The following is a 22,509-nucleotide window of genomic DNA, read 5'->3' on the forward strand; positions in this document are numbered from 1 at the left end:
TCATTTAGATTTCACAAATTCACCCTGTATGGCTTTTATAGACTATTTTGTGAAATTATGCATAGCTATATGAGCAGATCTCTGTCAGCCCGCCTCAAAAATGCAGACACAATGTCTCATAATTTTACACTAATTATGCATCCCCGAGTGAATTATGAACATTATGTTTAAAACAAGAATCATCAGTGCAGGAAGTTTGGTTTGGACACCCCAATTACATGTTTTGTTGGCATCTTAAGTAAAAAATGGTAAATACAACTTCAACAGCAAACAAACTAAAACAACTACATTTTTATAAAGATGTTAATGTACAGTTATAATGTATTTAATAATACAAAAAATTTGGCATTTGCAAAATTTTGGGTAGCCTTTCAGGTGTAAAGCCCCACAGCCTGCTAGGTCATTAGTCTGGCCTGGCTTAGCTTGTTAGATGTATGTCTGGTCAAGACTTGTCATTAGATATTGTCAGCTGATGGCAATTCAAGAGCATAATAAATTCTGTGACTCCTAAAATCATCATGCAACATGCATCATCTGTGGCCCTTTCAAAGCAAGTGACAATGGACCTGAAAAGTAAACTAATTGATGCCAGCTCAGTCCCCAACTTGGAGTCACTATTTGTGACCAAATGCTAGTCACTTAATGCAACCATATGGGAATACTTTAAAAATGATTCTGCAATTGTAAACCACCTTGTGGTGTTAATCATGATTAAAAATCAGTATATAAAATATTTGTTGTTATCTGTAACCAGCAGTAGCTACACAATGTTTTTCAGCAGGTCTTATTCAATTTATTTCTGTTAATCACTTCAGCCCATTTCTAGAATGTGTCAACACTGCTGCATATTCACATGAAAGATTTGTAAATGAGGTCCTTTGATCTCTAGTTTCAACTGAATACAAAGAAACAAACAGACTTTGATCTTGCTTTCCTATAAAAAATAAAATCTGTCTCAGAAAACTGTCTCATTGTAAACACCATAATGATCCATACAAACAAAATGAAGGCCACGCTAGCCACCTAAGCAGTAAGGTCATTATAAGTGATGCTGTTAAGCTTTGCTTTATTTGTGTGACAGGTTTGTTGCGCTAGTGATAATTACAGTTTTTATATTACAAGTTTAAATCTACTAGAGATAAACACAGAATATATGTAGACTGCTGTTTAAACAAAACACTGAAGAAATGCTTTGATGTTATTAAAGAATTTCCCTTGACTATAAGATCTTACAAAATGCTGTTTTCAAGTATGAAGGTGACTTTCGTGTACAACACCATGAAGTTTAAGAGGAGAAATGTTTAGTATATTAATGTAATGGCTTTTGTGGGATTATAAAGAATTATAAAAGTTATTTGCAGAAAGAGGCGGTGTAATAATGAAGGTAGCTAAGGAGCAAAAGTTTAATTCATATGCTTGTTAAATATAAGAAAGAGAAGAAATAGAGTGTAATATTACTGAAAAACAAAAATAAATTTCAACTTTACTATTTCAAAATGAATGAATTAAAAATATCTGCAAATGTACCTTGACATCAGAGTACGTTGATGATGAAATGTTACATTTTGGAAGTTGTACATCTCTGCAAACCAATGGAAGAAGCACCAGTGCAATTTGCGGAACTCCAGCTTTCTCTTGAGATCAATGCACATCTTGTCCATGCTGGCCAGTACCACAGGATCACGATGTTGGAGTGTTTGATCAGAAACAGTCTTCTAAATTAATAAAGACATTCAAAAGAGTGCTTAATAAACATACTGTTGACATCAGGCATTGTAGAGACAGGATTTCTGCAAATGTCTGATAAGAACTAATTAATCAGTTTTCTAATTAACAAACCAAAAATGAAGTGTACATGTTTCTAGAGAGCTAATTAGACAGGAAATCATATATAATACTAGATGTGTAAGCCCGTGCTGTAAAAAGCCTGGGGTCCTAGAAACTATTGAAATTGCCAGGAAAAAAAATTGAAATGTAGAGATGTCAGGTAATTGAAAGGAACTACTCTGGGCATCGCTCTCCTAGGAGGGTTCGTTTTGCCAACGTACTCGCAACTCTTGTGCATTAGCGACTAAGCGAGTGTGCCTTTCTTCTGAGGTTTTATTTTGCGGACATGCTCGCCTCGCTTGTGTGTCAGCAGCGAGAGGAAAAGCAAAAGGGATACCATTTTGCCGATATGCTCGCCTCGCTTGTGTATTAGCGGCCAAGTGAGTGTCTCTTTCTTCTGAGGTTTCGTTTTGCTGACATGCTGGCCTCACTTGTGTATTAGCGGATAAGTGAGTTTCTGTTTCCTTGGAGGTGGATCCCTTACCCTGACTCCACCTCTCACTTACGGGCCGGACAGACAGACACACACACTTCCACACATAGACGTTTATATATAAGATAACGGGGTAGAATGTTTAAATATGATAACTCAAAATACAGAAGGTTTTTCAAATCTTATCTTTGATAGCGGCTGAATCTGTCAATGTACTGTAATAAAGACCTCCTATTTGATAATTGATTCACGTGGCTTGTTTTTCTTCCACATTTTCTATTATATTTGCAACATTTTGATATCGCACAGCTTCTGCTAAATATTGATCATTTGATCCTACATGTAATTTTAGCTTAGGCAGTCTACATGTAAATTGTTTGTTCCTAGAAGCCAATATATCCAGTTCAAGTTCTTATTTTTCTTTAGCATATGAATGAGTGAAGTTGTATTGCAATGTTACAAAGAAGCAAATGTAAATGGAATGCGGACATCTAATCCAGGTCTTGTCTGCGTTTCTTGCTTGAATATAAAATACAGCATGGATACAGACATAAATTATTTATGACAGGTGTTTTTTAGGTTTCTGTTTTCAGTTCATCTGTTTCATAGGTATACTGTAGGTGTTGATTTATATCGTAGTTGGTTTATTTTTAATAGCCCTTGTTTTTTAAATTATACATTTAAATAATGGAGCACAGATTCATCTCCAAGAAGAGAAGAATACAACAGTCACAAAGGTTAATTTTTTGTTTAACAAGTGCCTAAAATTGATCTCCATAGCTCATAAGGACAAGAGTCCAATTGCTATCATGAAGACCTTTTCAGAGGCTGATTAAGAAATAATTGTAACCATATCAAAAGAAGTGCAGTTTGCACTGTGGAAGACAGGGGGCACTTTTAAGTAGCCCTACCATTTTATTGCCACACAAGTATTATATATAGTACTTATATGCACTGCCCTTATATTTTGTTAGTGAATTTAATTGTTTACTCAACTACTTCAAGGTTAACATTATTCAATCCACACCAGCTAAAAATAAAAAAACAGAGGAAGAGGGAAGAAGTGAATTAAAACAAATTGGGAGCCAAATGGAAGTCAGCAGTCAACACAGTAGCTAGGGATCTCCACTTGTGTTTGAACAACTATAGTTGTTTGATTGCCAACAGAAAGATCAGCAAACAACATACAGTCAGTGGTGAACGGAGATTATAGCATGCAAGTCAGCTTATCTCTAACAAACTGGGAAGCCATGGGATAATAAAAGCAGTGACTCTTACTAATGCTTATGGATAGTTTACTCTGCACCAGCTGAACATTTCCAGTATACACCCTGAACAGCTTTTGATATTTAAATTGGACTTTGATGTTTCATTAAGTTGTTTGGAACGTATTTAAGTATTTTTAGGCTGTGCTAATTTGTATTATTGTGGAAATTTTTACTATGAGTTGCAGGTCCTACATAAATAATTGTATATTAAATCGTACAGAATTATTGTGACTGCGTACTGAGAGACTGTATTTATTGTAATTTCTCATAATATAGCTATCCATTAAAAATTGGATCCGAATTGTGCTCATTTAATTTCTGTGTGGATATCTATATTTCCTGAGTGAAGCGCACAGGCTAAATGGGAGTGAATATAAGTCCTTGATCTTTTGGCAAGCAAGTGACCTAAGTCTGCCCTTTAATTGGTTGCTTTCTAATTTTTCCAGGGACACAGCTCTCTGCACCCAAGACACTCCCACACTTATTAGCAACTAATCAGTACTGTTTTAGGCCTTTTTAATTTAATGTGATTGGACAATCATTGAATCATTTCAAGTTCATGACAATGGTTCACAGGTCGCACCTGCCATTAATGTAACTACAGATATGTGAGTGCGATGTTATGGAGATGGAAACTTCAAGTGTAAATTCAGTTCTTTTTTAAAATTAAATACCTCTTTATAAATTATTCACTTGAAGAAAAAAGGAAGATAAAAGAGCTTGGACCAGACTGACCTGACTTAAGAATTCTGCAGCAGGCAAGTGATCGAGGACAAGCTTACACGCTGACTTTTTTTGCGTTTGTTATGACAAACAGAATTGGCTAACTGAATGTGGTACAAGTAATGCCTTTTTTTGCTTTCCCTGTTTGCTGTTTCAAAGTGCTAAAGCGTTGTGGACAATGACAGGGGTATGACACTAAAAACACCTTTCTGAAAAATGCAAGCAGCATGAAAGTAGCCATAGTCATCTAAAGCAGTGTTTTTCAACACTGGCCATGGTACAGTGGTACATCGTGAGAGCTACCCAGGTGTGCCGTGGAAATAATAAGTGTACCGTACTTGGGTTTGAACCTGAGAGAGACAAGCTCCACAGGTGGTCGAGACCTATCTGAGGAGCATAGGTCTACCTGGTGAGGCTGGTATAAAAGCAGCTCCATGATCGCTAGGTTGCAGATACAATACTTAGAGCACTTTAGATGCGTCTCTTGGCTGCTAGAGTCCATCTGTCCTGGGTGTGTTGTCATTGGACAGCCTCACAGGGCTAGTGGATAGTGGGGATACGAGTTGCCTCTGAGGCAGAGAGGTGTGGGCAAAAGGGCGAAGTAGCTTGGAGATGCAACTAAACTGCTCACTAAATGGCGTGTCTGCGAACGCTGATCTCTGAGCTCCTTTTTACCAGTTTCTCCGGCAGTCCCACCCCTTTGGGCACTTGAGGGAGTGTATGCGATATACTGTATACATGTTTGTGGTTAATAAGATAGTGGTGTGCCTTGGGATGTTTGTGGTTGCAAAAAGTGTGCGACTACAGAAAAAAACATTGGGAAACAATGATATAGACAACAGTAGGAGGCAATTATTTAGCAGGCTTAGTGAAATTACTCAATTTAATCAGAAAGTAATACAGACATTTTCAGGCCTGAAGGAAAGGAGGGCAAAATTTATGTTGAAGGAAATATAGGCCTTCTGATCGTAAAGGCAGAATAAGATTTAGACTGGGCGTAATACAAGACAGGTTCAGTGGGCGGGTTATGTTTTAAGATGTGGGGATCTGTGAATTTGTGCCCAGGTGAAGTAAACCAGACCAACTTGCATAGGACTGGGCAGACGGGCAGCAAATGTAGAATAAAATTAGGGTGTGAATGACTTTATGGGTGTGGTAGATGATAAACTGGGATTCAAGACATGAGAAAAATCAAATGACTAGTGATTGTATGATTTGGACTTAAAGAATACAGTGGAAATGGCCAAGGACTGTGCATTCTATTAGCCGAGGCAGAATATGATTTGGATTGGACTTATGCTATGGATATGTTATAAGACAGACAGAAGTGCATGTTACTAGAAGATTATGGATATGGGGGTGTGGACATTATGGTGTGGGTTTTAGCAGAATAGGGAACTGGGCATGTTGGCAGAGGACTAGACAATTCAGAGACAGATGCACCTGTTCCTTTCCACATTTATAGGGTGAGTTATGGGAAAAATAAGGGGACTGTGGATGTCACAGACTGAAGTTTTAGAGCACAGTTGAAATGCAAAAACTGGCATCAGAATTGGCAACATGGTGGAAAGGGTATAATACATTTTAGCATGGATTTGACCTATGGGTCTGGAACTGGACAATCAAGATGGGAATTAACATTATGATGAGGACCACGATAGCATGTGGAATGACCAGACCAGACCAGACCAGACAGACATACAGATGTGAAAGGTACTACCGTATATAATAAATCAGTGCTGCTTCAGTTTGCCCCCAAAAAAACTGTGCCTCCACCCAATTTTTTTCACCAGCTGACACTGAGTAGGATATGCAAACTCCATTTCAGGGGTACATATGGCTTGAACCTCTGTCTCCTGGTTGTCTACTGAGTTGCATGTCTGATAAATTTATTTGTATTGATTTAGCAGTTTCAGAGTAGATAACGGTATACAGTGATTGCAGATTTGAATTGCTTGCAAAATTAATCTAAACACTCAAGGAAAAAAAATCGTGTAGAAGTCAAAAATCGGAATTGAGTTGCTGTCAGTATTATGGTATTAACAATCATCATTATATACTCTTGCAAGCAATACCACTTGTCTGCAGTTTCAGTTTGTTATTTCCCCAAAACAATCTGTGTCCTGTTTTCAAAAAATCCTGCTTTAAAGGTTTGCTGCTAGTCAGACATCTCACCACACCCAGCCTGCTGCCATACACTCTCACCTCATCACATTTACCCTAAATAAAGCATTTGAAGAGCTCTCTGCACTCTGCTACAACATTATCTTCCAAATGCAGTAATGGGTGCTATGTAATTCATAACATTGTAAAATGTTTATAATTTTTTTTTCTGGGATCCAACACAATTTTGATTTTCAGGTTTTCAGAGGGGTCCATGGGGTTATTATTAGATCTTAAGATCAGCGTATTTTGCACCTTGTTTCCAAGGATCAAGGCAGATTTATCAAACAGAGATGATCCCTTACTGTATTTCAGTCTGTTCATAAGTGATTTGATGATATGCTACTGTACATATACAGTAATTGTGAAGAAGCTTGATAGACTTACTCCAGCAGTACATACTGTAACCCTTTTCCAGGTTGCACATGTGGTCTGATGCCAGTTGCAACAAGCAACAATTTTCCTTTGCATATAATGCATATAATTCAAAAGCCTGAAGATAAAATGCTCTGGTTAATAAAACCTTTATTTGAAACACTTTATAGACAGCAGGTCAGAAGTGAAAAATGTTTCAGGTGTTTGCATTTTCTTGACAAAAACATACCTGTTTAAATTCTTTTTGAAAAATAAAATCATTCTTTGAAGCACTGATAAGAGAGTCTCTTTAGTTTACACACCTGAATAGAATGTTTGTTGACAATCTAGATGTTTATTGACAAATAACTTTTGCCTTCATCTTCTGCGGGCTCTTACTCTCAGCTCATGCACTACTTGCTGTTCCTATGCATTGGCTACTCAAGTCTAGGCTACTGTTAAAACTTTGACATAACATTCTAGACTGCTGTGGTTCCCTTATTATAGCCAGGTGAAGTCCAAAAATTGGTTCAAGTCCCCTCCTCCTCTATGAAAAGTTATTACTAAGAATCTGCAGTTAATAGAATCTGCCTAGAATTCCCTGCCCCCAACCCACTGAGCTTAATCTAATCAAGAGGTCTGAATGTGTGTACGGAAGCCCTGAACCACAAGGTGAAAAAAAATATATGAGGGCTTCCTATCTTGCACAGGCAACATAATATCTTATAGTTATGTGAACTATCTTGTATGTACATGATAACTTCTCGCTGGTACAAGATAATAATTTTTATGACAAGACAATTTCTTCTATACACAACCTACAATGTCATATGTACAAGCTTAAACTACGTTAAAAAATGAGCAAAGGGTGGTTCAGGCAATAAAGTCTAGCTGCAGACTGCCAGAGCTCTGCTCATTTGAGGAGCCAATCAAATTGCACATCCTTTGAAGTTTTGCATTGGTGATGTTATGCAATATGCCCAGCCATTTGTGTCTTTCTCAGCACACTGATTTTTAGGGGTACCTTGCAGTTCATTCTCATAAAACATCTTTACACTGTTCTTATGATGAGGGTTGTGGGACGTTATCTGACTCAATAATAATAGCCACTGTTGTGTATCTATTTTTTGAAGTGGGCGTGTCATGTAGTACGACTGTCTCTAGGGTAAGTGACACAAGCAACATCATCATTTAGTACTATGGGCTTGTCAGATTTTCTACTATTTAAATCATGTGATATAAACATGCAATCTGGTTGTCTGTTTGACACAGCAAATTAATTGTGACGATCCGGATGTCTGCAATTAGAAACGTCTTGGTTCTGTGCTACTTAATTATCAAGTAGGTATGATTTTAACATTTGAGAAGTGTTTAGATCTGCACAAGTGCTCACAATTATTAGTCACAGTGTGTGTCAGTGTGTTAATGAAACATCTTGCAATGCCATTAACTCAATTATTTATTTTATTTATCCCCATCATACCATTCTATGTGGGGGGCAATGACATTGGTCAGCCCTGGATGGGAAACAAGCTGATACTTAGACACACACAAACATTCACAAGGGATCAGTTCAAAGGCTTCTTTTGAAAGAGGGGAGAAAGCAAAGAAACCCAATAGAGAGAATGTGCAAATTGTTGACACAGAGTGCATGTGAGAGTTAAGATTAGAATCCAGGAATGGAGAGAGTAAGCAGCCGTGGTAATCAGGTGTGCAGGCTGAGCTAGCAGCTCTAAATTGGTTAAATGTATGTGTGGAAAGAGATGGGCTTACTTACATCAGTTAATTCATTTCTAATTCAGTTTCACTAGTATTTACATTTTATTGACATTGTTATTGTTGATTTTTATTGAAGTAAGTATGGTCTCCCTTTAAAGGATAAGCTTGGTACTTTTCTTGGCTGGCACTATATATTGCAATTTTTTCTAAAGCTTCCTTTTGTGATGTCACAGAGGCTCAAATAGCACTTTTGAAGCCAAATCCCCTTTATTCTCCCTTGATTAAATCTGAATTCAAAAAGCACACATTTACAGATTTTCTAAGAATCACAAGCCTGTCAGCTGGACTTAGGAAAATTTTTCAATCAAAATATCATTAGCAATGCAAAAGCACGAAAATAAGTCCCATGAAGCTACCTCGTATAGTAATGGCATGTCATAGATTGTGTTTTCATATTCTGTACTTTAAGAGAGAAAAAAATTAATAGTATAAAAGAAGCTATGCTTTATAACAAGAATGACATATTCGGTAAAATCTTTTTTTAAAATAAAAGTGGACATTTACTTTATGTGTTGCTCTATCTTACATGCATCAAAAACGTTTAATGATTTCAACAGCTGGAACATAATGCGGCATATAGGTTTAATAAAATGCAACTGAGAAATCTATTTAAAATGCTGCCAGTAAGAATAATATTACATTGTGGAGAAATTAAAATATTTTCTTAGTAGAAATGGCATACATTAAGTAAAGGTTTTGTTAATATGGATGCCACAGTCTATTCCAAGTTAAATGTAAGTACAGCTACATAAACAAGTAAATATTAACTGTGACATACTCAATGACCAATGTGTACAAAGCCATATGTTACGTATAAGCTTATCTAAAATAAAAGTGTAACTTTTAAGTCTGACAGAAAGCGTTTAGACAGGCATGAAATGTATTACACAAAATTTTATGTGAAAGAACAGCTTCATTAACAAAAGTGCAACAAAATTAATGTCATTGCCACTGGTGTATGCCCTATTAATTAGTTTTGCAAATAATTCTGATAAAAAGTTAAGAGAGACAAACAAATGTTCTACCTCTTTAAAACCAAGAGTAATTTTGGAAGGAACACAATTTGGTGACGTGCTATAAAACCCCAATGACATGGTGGACACATCCAGTAAAGATAAAGTAGTTCTGCTTAATTTAGTGATGGATCTTACAGCTCTGCCTTCCAAAGCTTCCTTTGTTAAAGTGTGCCAGCGTGTAAGTACTGCTTGTACTCTGCACTGCTTATCCTCTGGAAACAGGAAGCTGAAAATGATGGGAGAAAAGTAATTCTAAAAAAATTCATAAATAAATTTAACAGTCATTAACTGCTCAACTGAAAATCAAGTTAAATTGTAATCACTGTAAACTAATACTGTCTACAGCAGTGTTTAGTAAACCTTGAGTAACATGCTACAACTACTGACTGTAATACAAGGTGAATGTTATAAAGAAATTAAGCTGAATGAACCATGTGCATAGCTACCTGGGTTCCAATTGCTTCTGGCATTCTTCTTTCCATTTATGGAAAGCCTTCTGAAGCAATAAGTGATCATGCAATGTCTTCACACTTCTGTTCAACAATTCTTGTGGAAATCCTGAAATCACAAAATAACTTTTGCTTCTTCTCACAATATAGCAAGACAGCAATGAATACCTAGGAACTCCCAGGACAATGGGGCAAGATTTAAAGAAATTCAGATTCATACTTTTTGAAAAAGAGACCTCTATATACTGTACAGTATATATGTTTCATCACCATTAACCTGAACTAAAAGTAGTACATAGCATACATACAGTGCCCTCCATAATGTTTGAGACAAAGAAACATTTTTTATCAATTTACCACAGTTCTGCTTCACAGTTTAAAATTACAAATCAAACAATTCAGATGCATTTAAAGTGCACATTGCAGACTTTCATTTAAAAGGTACTTGCATACATCTCAGTCACACCATATAGAAACTACAACACTTTTTATACAGTCTCCCTATTTTAGGGCACCATAATGTTTGGGAACAGGTTTGTGATTATCCAGGTGTGTTTCATTGTTTAATTAGTGGAGGAATAGGATACCTTCAAAACATCCAACAATCCATTTCTTTCACATTTATTTCTCTGTTATGAAACTAGTCTCATCTAATTCAAGTTACAGGTACAGTAGCTGTCCAAGTAGAACTAGATGTGAGGGAAGAACCAATTCTAAACTGAGATGAAGTCCACCTCTGAGCACAGTCATGCACACAACCAACCCTACTGTGGCATTTTAGAGTCACCAATCAGCCCTAACATGCCTGTCTCTGAGGGCTGGTGGGGATTGCTGGCACCGTAGGGCACAAGGCAGGAATAAACCCTGGAAAGGAAGCCAGACCATTGTAGGGCAAACATATACACACACCACCTACACACTAGGGTCAATTTAGTATCACTAATCCACCTAATTTACATGTCTTTGGACTTTGAAAGGAAACCGGAGCACCCAGAGGAAACCCATGCAGACACAGAGAGAACATGCAAACTTCACTCAGGGAGGACTCAAAACGCAAACTGTGAAGCAGCAGTACTACCACTGCGCTACTGTGCTGCCCACAAATTTAGGTAAAACTTTAAAATTATACACAGACAGCGACCAGGCTGGACTTTAAAATCTATGCCCCAATAGATATGAGGCATCTGTGCAGCCTCATGTGTATATCACAGCTAAAATGTATCTCTCTATTATAAAAAAAAGTCCTGCGAGAGAGACTAGGTAGATGAGACGTGATCTTCTCGGAAGACGTCCCATGAGAGACACTTTAATGTCACGCGAAGACAATCTGACGTCTCGCAAGACACACTTTAAAGTCACGTGAGATAAGGCAGTGAGACAACATTTAAAACAAGTTCATGGACATCTAACCAAGCAATTGTTGGAATGATTTTGGCAGACAGCTCTTAAAACAACGACAAGCAAAACATGCAGCTTGCCAGCAGACGATCCGACCGCTCCTCCATAGCGTGCATTCAGCCCAACATACCAATACCCACGCCTTTCACAACGTAAGCAGCAGAGATGTGAATTGGCAAAAGGACAACTGCTGTACAGGCTTTGAAATGATCGACGCAAAGCGCGAAAAGCAGGAAACGCAGCTCGCCAGCAGCAGCAGCAGAAAGACAGCAGATGATCCAACGGCATCTCCTTAGCGTACGTTCAGCCGCCCCCACTTCACAACATGAGCAGCGTTTTACATCCTGCGAGAAAGATTTAACCACGCCCGGGGCCGGAAATAAAGGACAAGTATTATTTTTACAAAAGTTTTAAAGTAAAAGCGAAAATAATGCATATGTAACAATTCCTATGAAAATAACAATCTCTTTAAATTGTATATCCGGTAAACCAAACCCAGGGGTGAGTGAGCGAAGCAAACAGGGGGCAGAGCCCCCTAGTCATGTATAATTAATAATTTATTTAACAAATGTAATAAATCATATGGGCGGCAGAGTGGCATAGTGGTAGCGCTACTCCCTCGCAGGTAGGAGACCTGGGTTCGCTTCCCGGGTCCTCCCTGCGTGGAGTTTTCATGTTCTCCCTGTGTCTGCGTGGATTTCCTCCGGGTGCTCCGGTTTCCTCCTGCAGTCCAAAGATATGCAGGTCAGGTGCATTGGCGATCCTAAAGTGTCCCTAATGTGTGTGTGTGTGTGTGCCCTGCGGTTGACTGCCGCCTTGCCCGGGGTTTGTTTCCTGCCTTGCGCCCTGTGTTGGCTGGGATTGGCTCCAGCAGACCCCCCGTGACCCTGTAGTTAGGATATAGCAGGTTGGATAATGGATGGATGGATGAATAAATCATATAAATCTACATTGTTTGACCATAACATTATTTAGAAAACCTTGCCGTGCTACCCATCTAAGATGGGCTGAAGTCTAAGTAATCAATGTAGACCCTCAGCATTAACATTTGGATGCAACATGCAATGCATATGAGTTATGCACCATGTGATATGTGAAGCAGTGTTAATTTTTATGATATGTCATCTATTGAAATGACAAGTGTAATACATTTTATTACTAAAAATAATTGTGATGCACCCTGGCTTGGAATGACAGAGACATAGCAACTGGATGAACATACAGACAGACATGAAGACACTTGTCCTTTATTAAGGTGAATGTTTAATATTAGATTTATAACGTCACTTGATATTATGGATTTTCTGTACTGGGGGTTCTTCACTTATATCACATTGACTGAACTTTGATTCACCTATACATTACTCTGCCTTTTACTACCATGTTTCTACTGGCAATAGCAAATGTCACAGTAACTGAATAGTGACAGATGAGGCTGCACTCTAAAGTACACCCACCACATTTGTTCTATAATGTCTGGGTTCTGGAATTCTTCCATTATGAGTATTCAAGCTCTTTGTACTTTCTCTATTAGGATTAGTATATCATGTATTTCCATCCATCCCTCCAACCCATTATATCCTAACTACAGGGTCATGGGGGTCTGCTGGAGCCAATCCCAGCCAACACAGGGTGCAAGGCAGGAAACAAACTCTGGGCAGGGCGCCAGCCCACTGCAGGGCACACACACACACCCACACACGAAGCACACATTAGGGACAATTTAGAATCACCAATGCACCTAACCTGCATGTCTTTGGACTGGTGGAGGAAACCGGAGCACCCGGAGGAAACCCATGCAGACATGGGGAGAACATGCAAACTCCATGCAGGGAGGACCCGGGAAGCGAACCTGGGTCTAACTGCGAGGCAGCAGCGCTACCCACTGCACCACCGTGCCTCCCATATCATGTGTTTGTACTTTAAAAATTTCTGATAAAATAAAGAGTAAACAAACAGTGATCTTGGTGATTCTGATTAAAACATAAAAAAGCAAGTATGTTAAGACTGGTTCAGTTTTACCTATTTTTTGCTTTCCAAAATAAACCTAATGTATATGTTACATAATGACCCAATTAAATTGTATGATTACTCAGCTGAGTTTTTTTTCTAGCCATAACTGCACAATTATTCACAGAAATTAAAAAGTCTACATCATGATTCTCAAAACTAAAGGAAGGCCACCTGGAACTTCCTATTGTAAAGTTAGTTCTCTAATATAGATTTGTAAAGCAACTTACTTCACAGAAGAAAAGCAATAATTTAGTGGGGAATATGATATTTATCATGGATTGTGCATTAATCATTGATCAATAGCCATGTTTTTTCATTGTTAATCAAATGATTCTGTACAGTTGCTCAAAGTTTAAAAAATACTGACTATTTCTCCCCTAGTATGTGTTTGCAGAATTTATATATATTTTTTGTGTACACAACAGGCTTGTCCTATTTCTTTGTCAGCTTTGCTTATTAATCTTGTTACTAAGAAATTAGTCCGTTCATTATGTACATATTTTCTAAGTCCATTCTTTCCACTTCAGGGCTCTGTATTGCCAAAACCTATCCTGTTGAAGCCATGCCTAAAGAAGAAAATAACACACCCATATTCAGTCACTCATACAAGGTTGATTTAGATTAATTATCTAATAATGTCCATCTTTTAGATTTCAAAAAAACCCACAGGAAAAATATATGAATGATGATCAAGTTGGAAACTCAAAACATAACGGAAATTTAATATCAACCAAAACATTTCACTTAATTGTTCATAATAAAGAAACAGTAAGCTCTGTTTTTTATATACATTGCCACCAGACATCAGTGTTGTGCAAAGTGTTTCATGCTGCATAGCACATGAAAGTAAGAATTTCATTGTACATGAGGCAGTGATTTTCCTATAAACCTATGTACCCTGACTGCATCATGCAAATCCAAGGGCTAAACATTCCCTAACATAATGTATTTTACCAAAGGCCTCAGAAATACAGTGCATCCGGAAAGTATTCACAGCGCATCACTTTTTCCACATTTTATTATGTTACAGCCTTATTCCAAAATGCATTAAATTCATTTTTTTCCTCAGAATTCTACACACAACACCCCATAATGACAACGTGAAAAAAGTTTACTTGAGGTTTTTGCAAATTTATTAAAAATAAAAAAACTGAGAAATCACATGCACATAAGTATTCACAGCCTTTGTTCAATACTTTGTCGATGCACCTTTGGCAGCAATTACAGCCTCAAGTCTTTTTAAATATGATGCCACAAGCTTGGCACACTTATCCTTGGCCAGTTTCGCCCATTCCTCTTTGCAGCACCTCTCAAGCTCCATCAGGTTGGATGGGAAGCGTCGGTGCACAGCCATTTTAAGATCTCTCCAGAGATGTTCAATCGGATTCAAGTCTGGGCCACTCAAGGACATTCACAGAGTTGTCCTGAAGTAACTCCTTTGATATCTTGGCTGTGTGCTTAGGGTTGTTGTCCTGCTGAAAGATGAACCGTCGCCCCAGTCTGAGGTCAACAGCACTCTGGAGCAGGTTTTCATCCAGGATGTCTCTGTACATTGCTGCAGTCATCTTTCCCTTTAGTCTCCCAGTTCCTGCCACTGAAAAATATCCCCACAGCATGACGCTGCCACCACCATACTTCACTGTAGGGATGGTGCCAGGTTTCCCGCAAATGTGACGCCTGGCATTCACACCAAAGAGTTCAATCTTTGTCTCATCAGACCAGAGAATTTTCTTTCTCATGGTCTGAGAGTCCTTCAGGTGCCTTTTGGCAAACTCGAGGCGGGCTGCCATGTGCCTTTTACTAAGGAGTGGTTTCCGTCTGGCCACTCTACCATACAGGCCTGATTGGTGGATTGCTGCAGAGATGGTTGTCCTTCTGGATGGTTCTCCTCTCTCCACAGAGGACCTCTGGAGCTCTGACAGAGTGACTATCAGGTTCTTGGTCACCTCCCTGACTAAGGCCCTTCTCCCCCGATCGCTCAGTTTAGATGGCCGGCCAGCTCTAGGAAGAGTCCTGGTGGTTTCGAACTTCTTCCAGTTACAGATGATGGAGGCCACTGTGCTCATTGGGACCTTCAAAGCAGCAGAAATTTTTCTGTAACCTTCCCCAGATTTGTGCCTCGAGACAATCCTGTCTCGGATGTCTACAGACAATTCCTTTGACTTCATGCTTGGTTTGTGCTCTGACATGAACTGTCAACTGTGGGACCTAATATAAACAGGTGTGTGCCTTTCCAAATCATGTCCAATCAACTGAATTTACCACAGGTGGACTCCAATTAAGCTGCAGAAACATCTCAAGGATGATCAGGGGAAACAGGATACACCTGAGCTCAATTTTGAGCTTCATGGCAAGGCTGTGAATACTTATGTACATGTGCTTTCTCAATTTTTTTATTTTTAATAAATTTGCAAAAACCTCAAGTAAACTTTTTTTCATGTTGTCATTATGGGGTGTTGTGTGTAGAATTCTGAGGAAAAAAATGAATTTAATCCATTTTGGAATAAGGCTGTAACATAACAAAATGTGGAAAAAGTGATGCGCTGTGAATATTTTCCGGATGCACTGTATACTGCTGTTACTAATCTTAGCTCTGCTTTTCTCCGATTTTTTTCTCTGGTTCTTCTGTAGTGATGTTTTGTACTACCACCATCACCAGATCAAGGAACTGTGCAGCCACCTGTGATGCTGGAAGGAAGGCAGGTGCCTCAGCCATCCATGAAACTGACTTCATCAAATCCTCTCATATGAAGCCTGGAAATGGAGTGAATTAAGAACATTTATGTTAGGTAGAATGACCTGAGGGTGCGGGGGAATCTTTTGGATTTGGAACCCCTGTCAATTTTGTTTTTTTTTTCTCTAGCTTAACTAGAGCCTTTTTTGTTTGTTTTTCTGTCCTCCCAGCCATTTGTCCGTTTCACCGAACCCGTCTTTAGAGACTTACATTATTAGATTGTATACAAGGACACTGCTCTTCTACTAATTATATAACTATGTTTTATAAGATTGTATAGATTTATTTGTTTTTTCTTTTTTTATTCATTCATTAACATTATTTCCTAATCTTGTTTGTTTTTCCTTTTCTTATAACTTTCTTTCTGTACAGCACTTTGAGCTACATTGTTTGAAAATGTGCTATATAAATAAATGTTATTGTTGTTATTTTTGAAGAAAATCATTCATGGAACACAATGACTTCTGTAGTACAGGAGACACTTTACTGAAGTTAAATCAATATGAACCCAAAAATGAAGGTGTATTACAATAGAAGATGGAGACACAGCTTTAAAAACAAGAAATCAATAACTAAATCAGGTTACATACAGTATGTGTTCTCAAAACAAGAACCAATACATAGTGGGGATCAGTTGCAGAATTTTCTTTTAAAATGTATACTAAAAAGAAATCAGGAGACTGAGTAGCAAAAATGCATACTAAATAGCTAAGTCAAAGGCTACAAAACAAGTAAATGAAAAAATGTATTTTTGCTGTATCAAACACAGCAGTATAAGATCCAATATAGTGTGGAGCAAACTTTAATGGTTGAAATCTGAGACGCATTGTAGAAAAACACAACTTTTCACCTTACTGACAGCAGGACATTGTCAAAAAGGTTACAGTGTATTTTCTAAATAGCATAAAGACCACTAACTAAAATGTATACCAGCTAAATGTGCCTCAGCCATCCATGAAACTGACTTCATCAAATCCTCTCATATGAAGCAGGTTTAATCCAAAATTGCACTTAATCTTCCTGTTGAGCCATTTTTCAGGGTAAAGTGGGAATGGTTTGCCCATGCTACTAATTTATACCAGTCAATTTGAAATGATGAAACAGCATCTGAAAATGAACTTCAGTGTCCTGGTTGACTAGAACCATTAAAGTTTACTGGATTTACTTTAATACCCAAATGACAGACTTACTAACAAGCATACCCCAAATACTAGAAGACCTTTCTAAAGGTGTAAGTAAACTGACAACCTTTACTTGATAAGTAAGTTTAACTAAAAAAAAAACATGCAAATATGTAGCCAAGAGTGAATCAATAATCCATATGTGAAGGTAGTTCGTAAGACCAATTACTTAATGTACAGATGCTTGCATACATAAGAATAAAGGCACAAGATATGAGTTGCAAAGCACGGAAATATGTTAGACAACAGCTGTTGTTTTCCACTGCATTAGCAACACAGTCCAATTGTTTAATAGCACATTAGGCATTTAAGTGCACAGAGAGGTACAACAAACTCAGAGATGCTGATATTTTATTATCAACTGGAGGTTCATTGTCTAACATGCTGAGAATGGTCAAGACTGCTGGGAAGACAAATGGTATCTATCTCCTTGTGAATAAAATTAAATTTGTTTAGGAACTGAATAGCATCCCATTTGTGAGACCTACAATTGCTGGGGAAACAGGAGGAATCTGTATAAATATGGTAATATAAATGGTACATTTGTTAAAGAAAGTAAATATCTTAAGTGCACAAAAATGGCTGACATTCACTTGTGACAATGAACTGTAGAAAATAAAAGGTAAAGAAGTTCCTTCGACTGACCGAAGACAAGAACGATCATCACAGATTCAACAATGGACAGTAGCTGTTTCAATGGGCTTCCTTCAACCATTGTTATTTGAGACCAAGTGGCATTTCTACACTAAGGGCCAGTAGGGCATAGTCCCACCAGATATTCTGCAAATCAAGCAATAAGCCTTCCTCATTAGTATTATTTAAATGTTTGTAATAACCCTCAACGTTGTCTTCTTAAGCAATTTTTTTTCAGTTTTATTAATTTGCTCAATGTAGCATCTTATCTAAGAAAATACTGATTTTTACATTATGTAAAGTTGTTTTCATGTTGAGAGCTGCAAGCTAGTTTCTGGTTAAGGGGCTAGCTCTATTGGCATTGCAATGTGGTAGCTTTTTTCTTTGGTATGTGCATATGGGCAACCTGAACTTTCTAGTCTACCAATACAGCATGAAGGCTTAGGCCCTTTGTTCTTCAAATTAAAATGATGACTGCTTTTTTTAAATTGTTTTCAGCATATTTGTATCTATAGTAGCTTTTCCCAGTCAAGTCAGCAAAACCTGCAAATGGGCAAGAGAAGTCAAGTACCATTTGATGGAGGCCAAGGAGAAAGTGTGTAACGGCCGACCCCTTACCCAGCCGGCAGCTACACCTCCAAGACCTGTGGCCTGGATAATTTACTGAGGTTAAATCTAACTATCAAACCGTACCTCTAACAAATTAAACTTTTCCCCCACAATCGACGGTGTAAATATAAGCACACAAAAGCAGATATGTAAAATTAAATGATTAATTATATTAAATAACAAGACAAATGCAAAATAGAAATATATACATATATAAATATAAGTATCCCTCCACCACAGCAACAATGAGACACCACCATACATAAATACAACAAACCCTCCCTTGCCCCTGTAACATATAACAAACAACGAACAACAATGAATGATATATGGAATGAAAGGTCGTGAATTTGAGTCCAGTTATAAAACTGTCCTGAATACGGATGACTGAACTAGAGATAAATGAGCTGTTTGATTTTCCCGGCAATTGGAGCAACCTCACCGTGATTCCTCAGTGTGTGGTGGATGACGTTCCGACCCCGGGGTCTCTGCAGATGAGGGATGGAAGACAGTCCGGCAAAATGAAAAACAAACTGGTGCGAAGGCACAATGTGAAAAAACAGCAGGTATGTTGAATCCGTGGTTGAAAAAATGGTTTCTCCTCTCTCTCCTTCTCTTCTCTCCTGATTGCTTAAATAGTTCTGTGACAGCTATAATTGATTAATAGTGAACAGGTGTTTTCCAGGTTTGGGGTTGCGGTTTCCTTCCATCATCCGTCCCCCTTTATGGGGACAGCATTCACTGATACACACATAAACAGCAAACGGGACAATGGAAACAAGACGCACTCAGTACTGACATTTGACAAAACTATAAACTATGTAGCCCCGCTACAAGTGGGTGGCAAGTTTGCCTTGATCTCTGGGCCTGTAAATCTGTCTAACTTTGTCTTTTATAACTGACCATGGATTCCTCTAGAGGTTTGTTTTCTCCAGGGGCACTTCTGAGTTAAGTATTTGTTTTTGTCTTCTCCGTTCTCAACTGGTCATAGTTCAAAAACGTCATTAATGTACAGATATTGTTAATTGACATTTTATGTTAAACAGTTTTGAATCTTTCTTTTCATTTTTCTTGAGCAACAATCCCAAGATATACTGCCAATTAAGACTTTCACAATCAATGGCTTGTATGTCTTATTTGTGCCCCGAGTTAAATGTTCAAAATGTATCAGTAAGTCATTGGCCATGCAGGACATTATTTTCCTGGTAACATGTGTATGCAATCCCCCATAAATGGATGATTTGTGAGGATTTTTTTTGTGAGGATCGTATATTATAGTTACTACCAATTGCTGCCATTTGTCTGACACGTTTTTGCGGAACATAGAAAGGAGATATGAATGTCAGCAGAACAACTTTCTGGTGTAATACAGCATCAACGGTGACATTAGACTGCTCTGGATTCCTTGATTTAAATGTTTAATTCACACATTGATACTACAGGGAAGCAGAAACAAAAAATTATCCCAATTAAGGCACTTTTTGCGCATTATTCTATTCTATCTTGTATTGTTTTGCTATACTATATTTGGTACTCTTTTTACTTTATTTTTTATTTATATCCACAGATATTTCCATTTTATTGATTGATGCAATTTTGTATTAATTTATAAAAAGTGTACTCAAAGATGTCACTGCTTTTTTAGTCAGTTAAAACTGAAAATGATTGTGAAGATCCTATATTAAAAAAAGTCAATAAGGCTTGCTGATTCTACCATTTTTCAGTAGCCAGTGTGCACATTTTAATTGCATAGCAAATACAAAATAACATTCATGTTTTAATGAATAATCCTTTTAGAAGCCACTGCTCTTCATTATCAGGCATCAAAACACCAAAACTCAAGACAGACATTTTATTTAATTTGAGCTGCACTGGTAATCTTTAATCCATAAAGCGGTCGCTCATGTTAAAACTCTGCTTATTAAGATGGAAACATTTACTACAGCTTAGTTTGTCTTCCAGAGAGACATCTCTGCAGATGTTTCTGTTTTATACCTGCGACTGTTTGGCTTGTCTTTCTAACAAAAGAAGTCAGATATGACTGGTTCTTATCTATCCTTAACATTCATATTATGTGAGACCATTTTAGCTTAGAAGCTAGCATTAATAATAAATACAGTTAACCTGAGCACATGGTTTTCAGTTGAAAGGACTCATTAGAAAGTATAAATTGACCTTTGCTTACTATACAAAAACTTGACTTCTTCTGTAAGCAGTTAAAATGTGATACAGTAGGTATATACTTTTGATTCAAAATAAAAGATTGCTTTGCTAGAAGCTTTAGACAGCATTTTAGCAAGAAGATATTGGCATTACAGAGGCCAGGTAAGATCATCACTAAAAATCAAGTGACTCAAAGACTAAACAAATTTTCTCCTTTAAACAGAAGTGTGAAGGAAGTCAAACATTGATGCCTAGCAGCCAAGCTAGACAATGTCAAACTGCAGAGAATTTTTTTTTTTTTTAAACAAATTTAGAAGATATTTTATAGTGCAGCTGGATTAGTGAAAATGTACTTTATAATACCTGGAAAGTGTTCCAATCAGATCACATGTGTGCACTATGCAGGTAGGATAACATAATACACTTAAAAATATTATTATCTTTCATTTAGTATCTACTCACACACCAAATGCAAAACCTTAAACATTAGTTACAACCTGGGCCTTTCAGGAAACTCATCGAACAATGAATGTTAACTTTTATTAGATTTTAATATGGAGCTGAACTAGCACAAAAGACAAAGACACACTTAAGGAAGAAGCTGTATTAGGTACAACAGACTAAAAAAGGTGAGATTTTAGTGCTGCTGCCCCAAAGCTCTCCAGACTCATTTTTAAAGTACCCTAAGTTCTTGTCAATAAGCCGCGGCTTATCTAAGGAAAAAAGTTGTGAAAATGAAAAAATAGAATATCGGCTTATACATAAGTCCGGCTTATACATCCATCACGGGGGTTGCGTTCCAGAGCCACCCGCGAAATAAGAAAATCCGCGAAGTAGAAACCATATGTTTATATGGTTATTTTTATATTGTCATGCTTGGGTCACAGATTTGCGCAGAAACACAGGAGGTTGTAGAGAGACAGGAACGTTATTCAAACACTGCAAACAAACATTTGTCTCTTTCAAAAGTTTAAACTGTGCTCCATGACAAGACAGATGACAGTTCAGTCTCACAATTAAAAGAATGCAAACATATCTTCCTCTTCAAAGGAAGAAACAAATCAATAGGGCTGTTTGGCTTTTTAAGTATGCGAAGCACCGCGGCACAAAGCTGTTGAAGGCGGCAGCTCACACCCCCTCCGTCAGGAGCAGACAAAGAGAGGGAGAGGGAGAGTTTGTTTTTCAGTCAAAAATCAATACGTGCCCTTCGAGCTTTTAAGTATGCGAAGCACTGTGCAGCATGTCTTTTCAGGAATCAGCTTTACAAAAGATAGCAACGTGAAGATAATCTTTCAGCATTTTTAGACGAGCGTCTGTATCGTCTAGGTGTGCAAACAGCCCCCCTGCTCAATCCCCATACGTCAGGATCACAGATAGCCAGCGCAAGAGAGAGAGAACAGTAAGCAATCTAGCTTCTCAGCCATCTGCCAATAGCGTCCCTTGTATGAAATCAACTGGGCAAACCAACTGAGGAAGCATGTACCAGAAATTAAAAGACCCATTGTCCGCAGAAATCCGCGATATATATTTAAATATGCTTACATATAAAATCACAATTTAAATGACCGCTACGCGCTCGTGTTGACTCGGCGACGCCCAGAGCAGAAAGAACGCGCTCCGGCCGCTCCAACCGCGCCATGCGGGGAGTGAGAGAGACGGCAATATCTCACACTCTCTCCCCCCTTAAAGAAATTAAATGGGCGCGAGTGAGACCACTGACCTCCCTCCCTTCTATTAGTTATAGGTTATAGTATGTTCGGCTTATC

General features: G+C 37.9%; 1 protein-coding gene across 3 annotated transcripts in view; it reads right to left on the reverse strand.

Moving 5' to 3' along the window:
• LOC114656744 (uncharacterized) overlaps positions 1-22,509 on the reverse strand; it is a 76,398-nt gene that overhangs the window by 24,160 nt on the left and 29,729 nt on the right. For 2 of the 3 annotated variants that reach the window (XM_051931359.1, XM_028808358.2), the window contains exons 11-13: positions 10,010-10,121; positions 9,573-9,789; positions 1,528-1,715 (exon numbers count right to left, since the gene is read on the reverse strand). In XM_051931359.1, the coding sequence (XP_051787319.1) occupies positions 1,528-1,715; positions 9,573-9,789; positions 10,010-10,121 (517 nt within the window). The remainder of the gene's footprint in view (positions 1-1,527; positions 1,716-9,572; positions 9,790-10,009; positions 10,122-22,509) is intronic. The other variant, XM_051931360.1, reaches the window with a different exon arrangement.

Source organism: Erpetoichthys calabaricus, chromosome 8, assembly GCF_900747795.2.
Source record: "Erpetoichthys calabaricus chromosome 8, fErpCal1.3, whole genome shotgun sequence".
NCBI classification, from domain to species: Eukaryota; Metazoa; Chordata; class Cladistia; order Polypteriformes; family Polypteridae; genus Erpetoichthys; species Erpetoichthys calabaricus.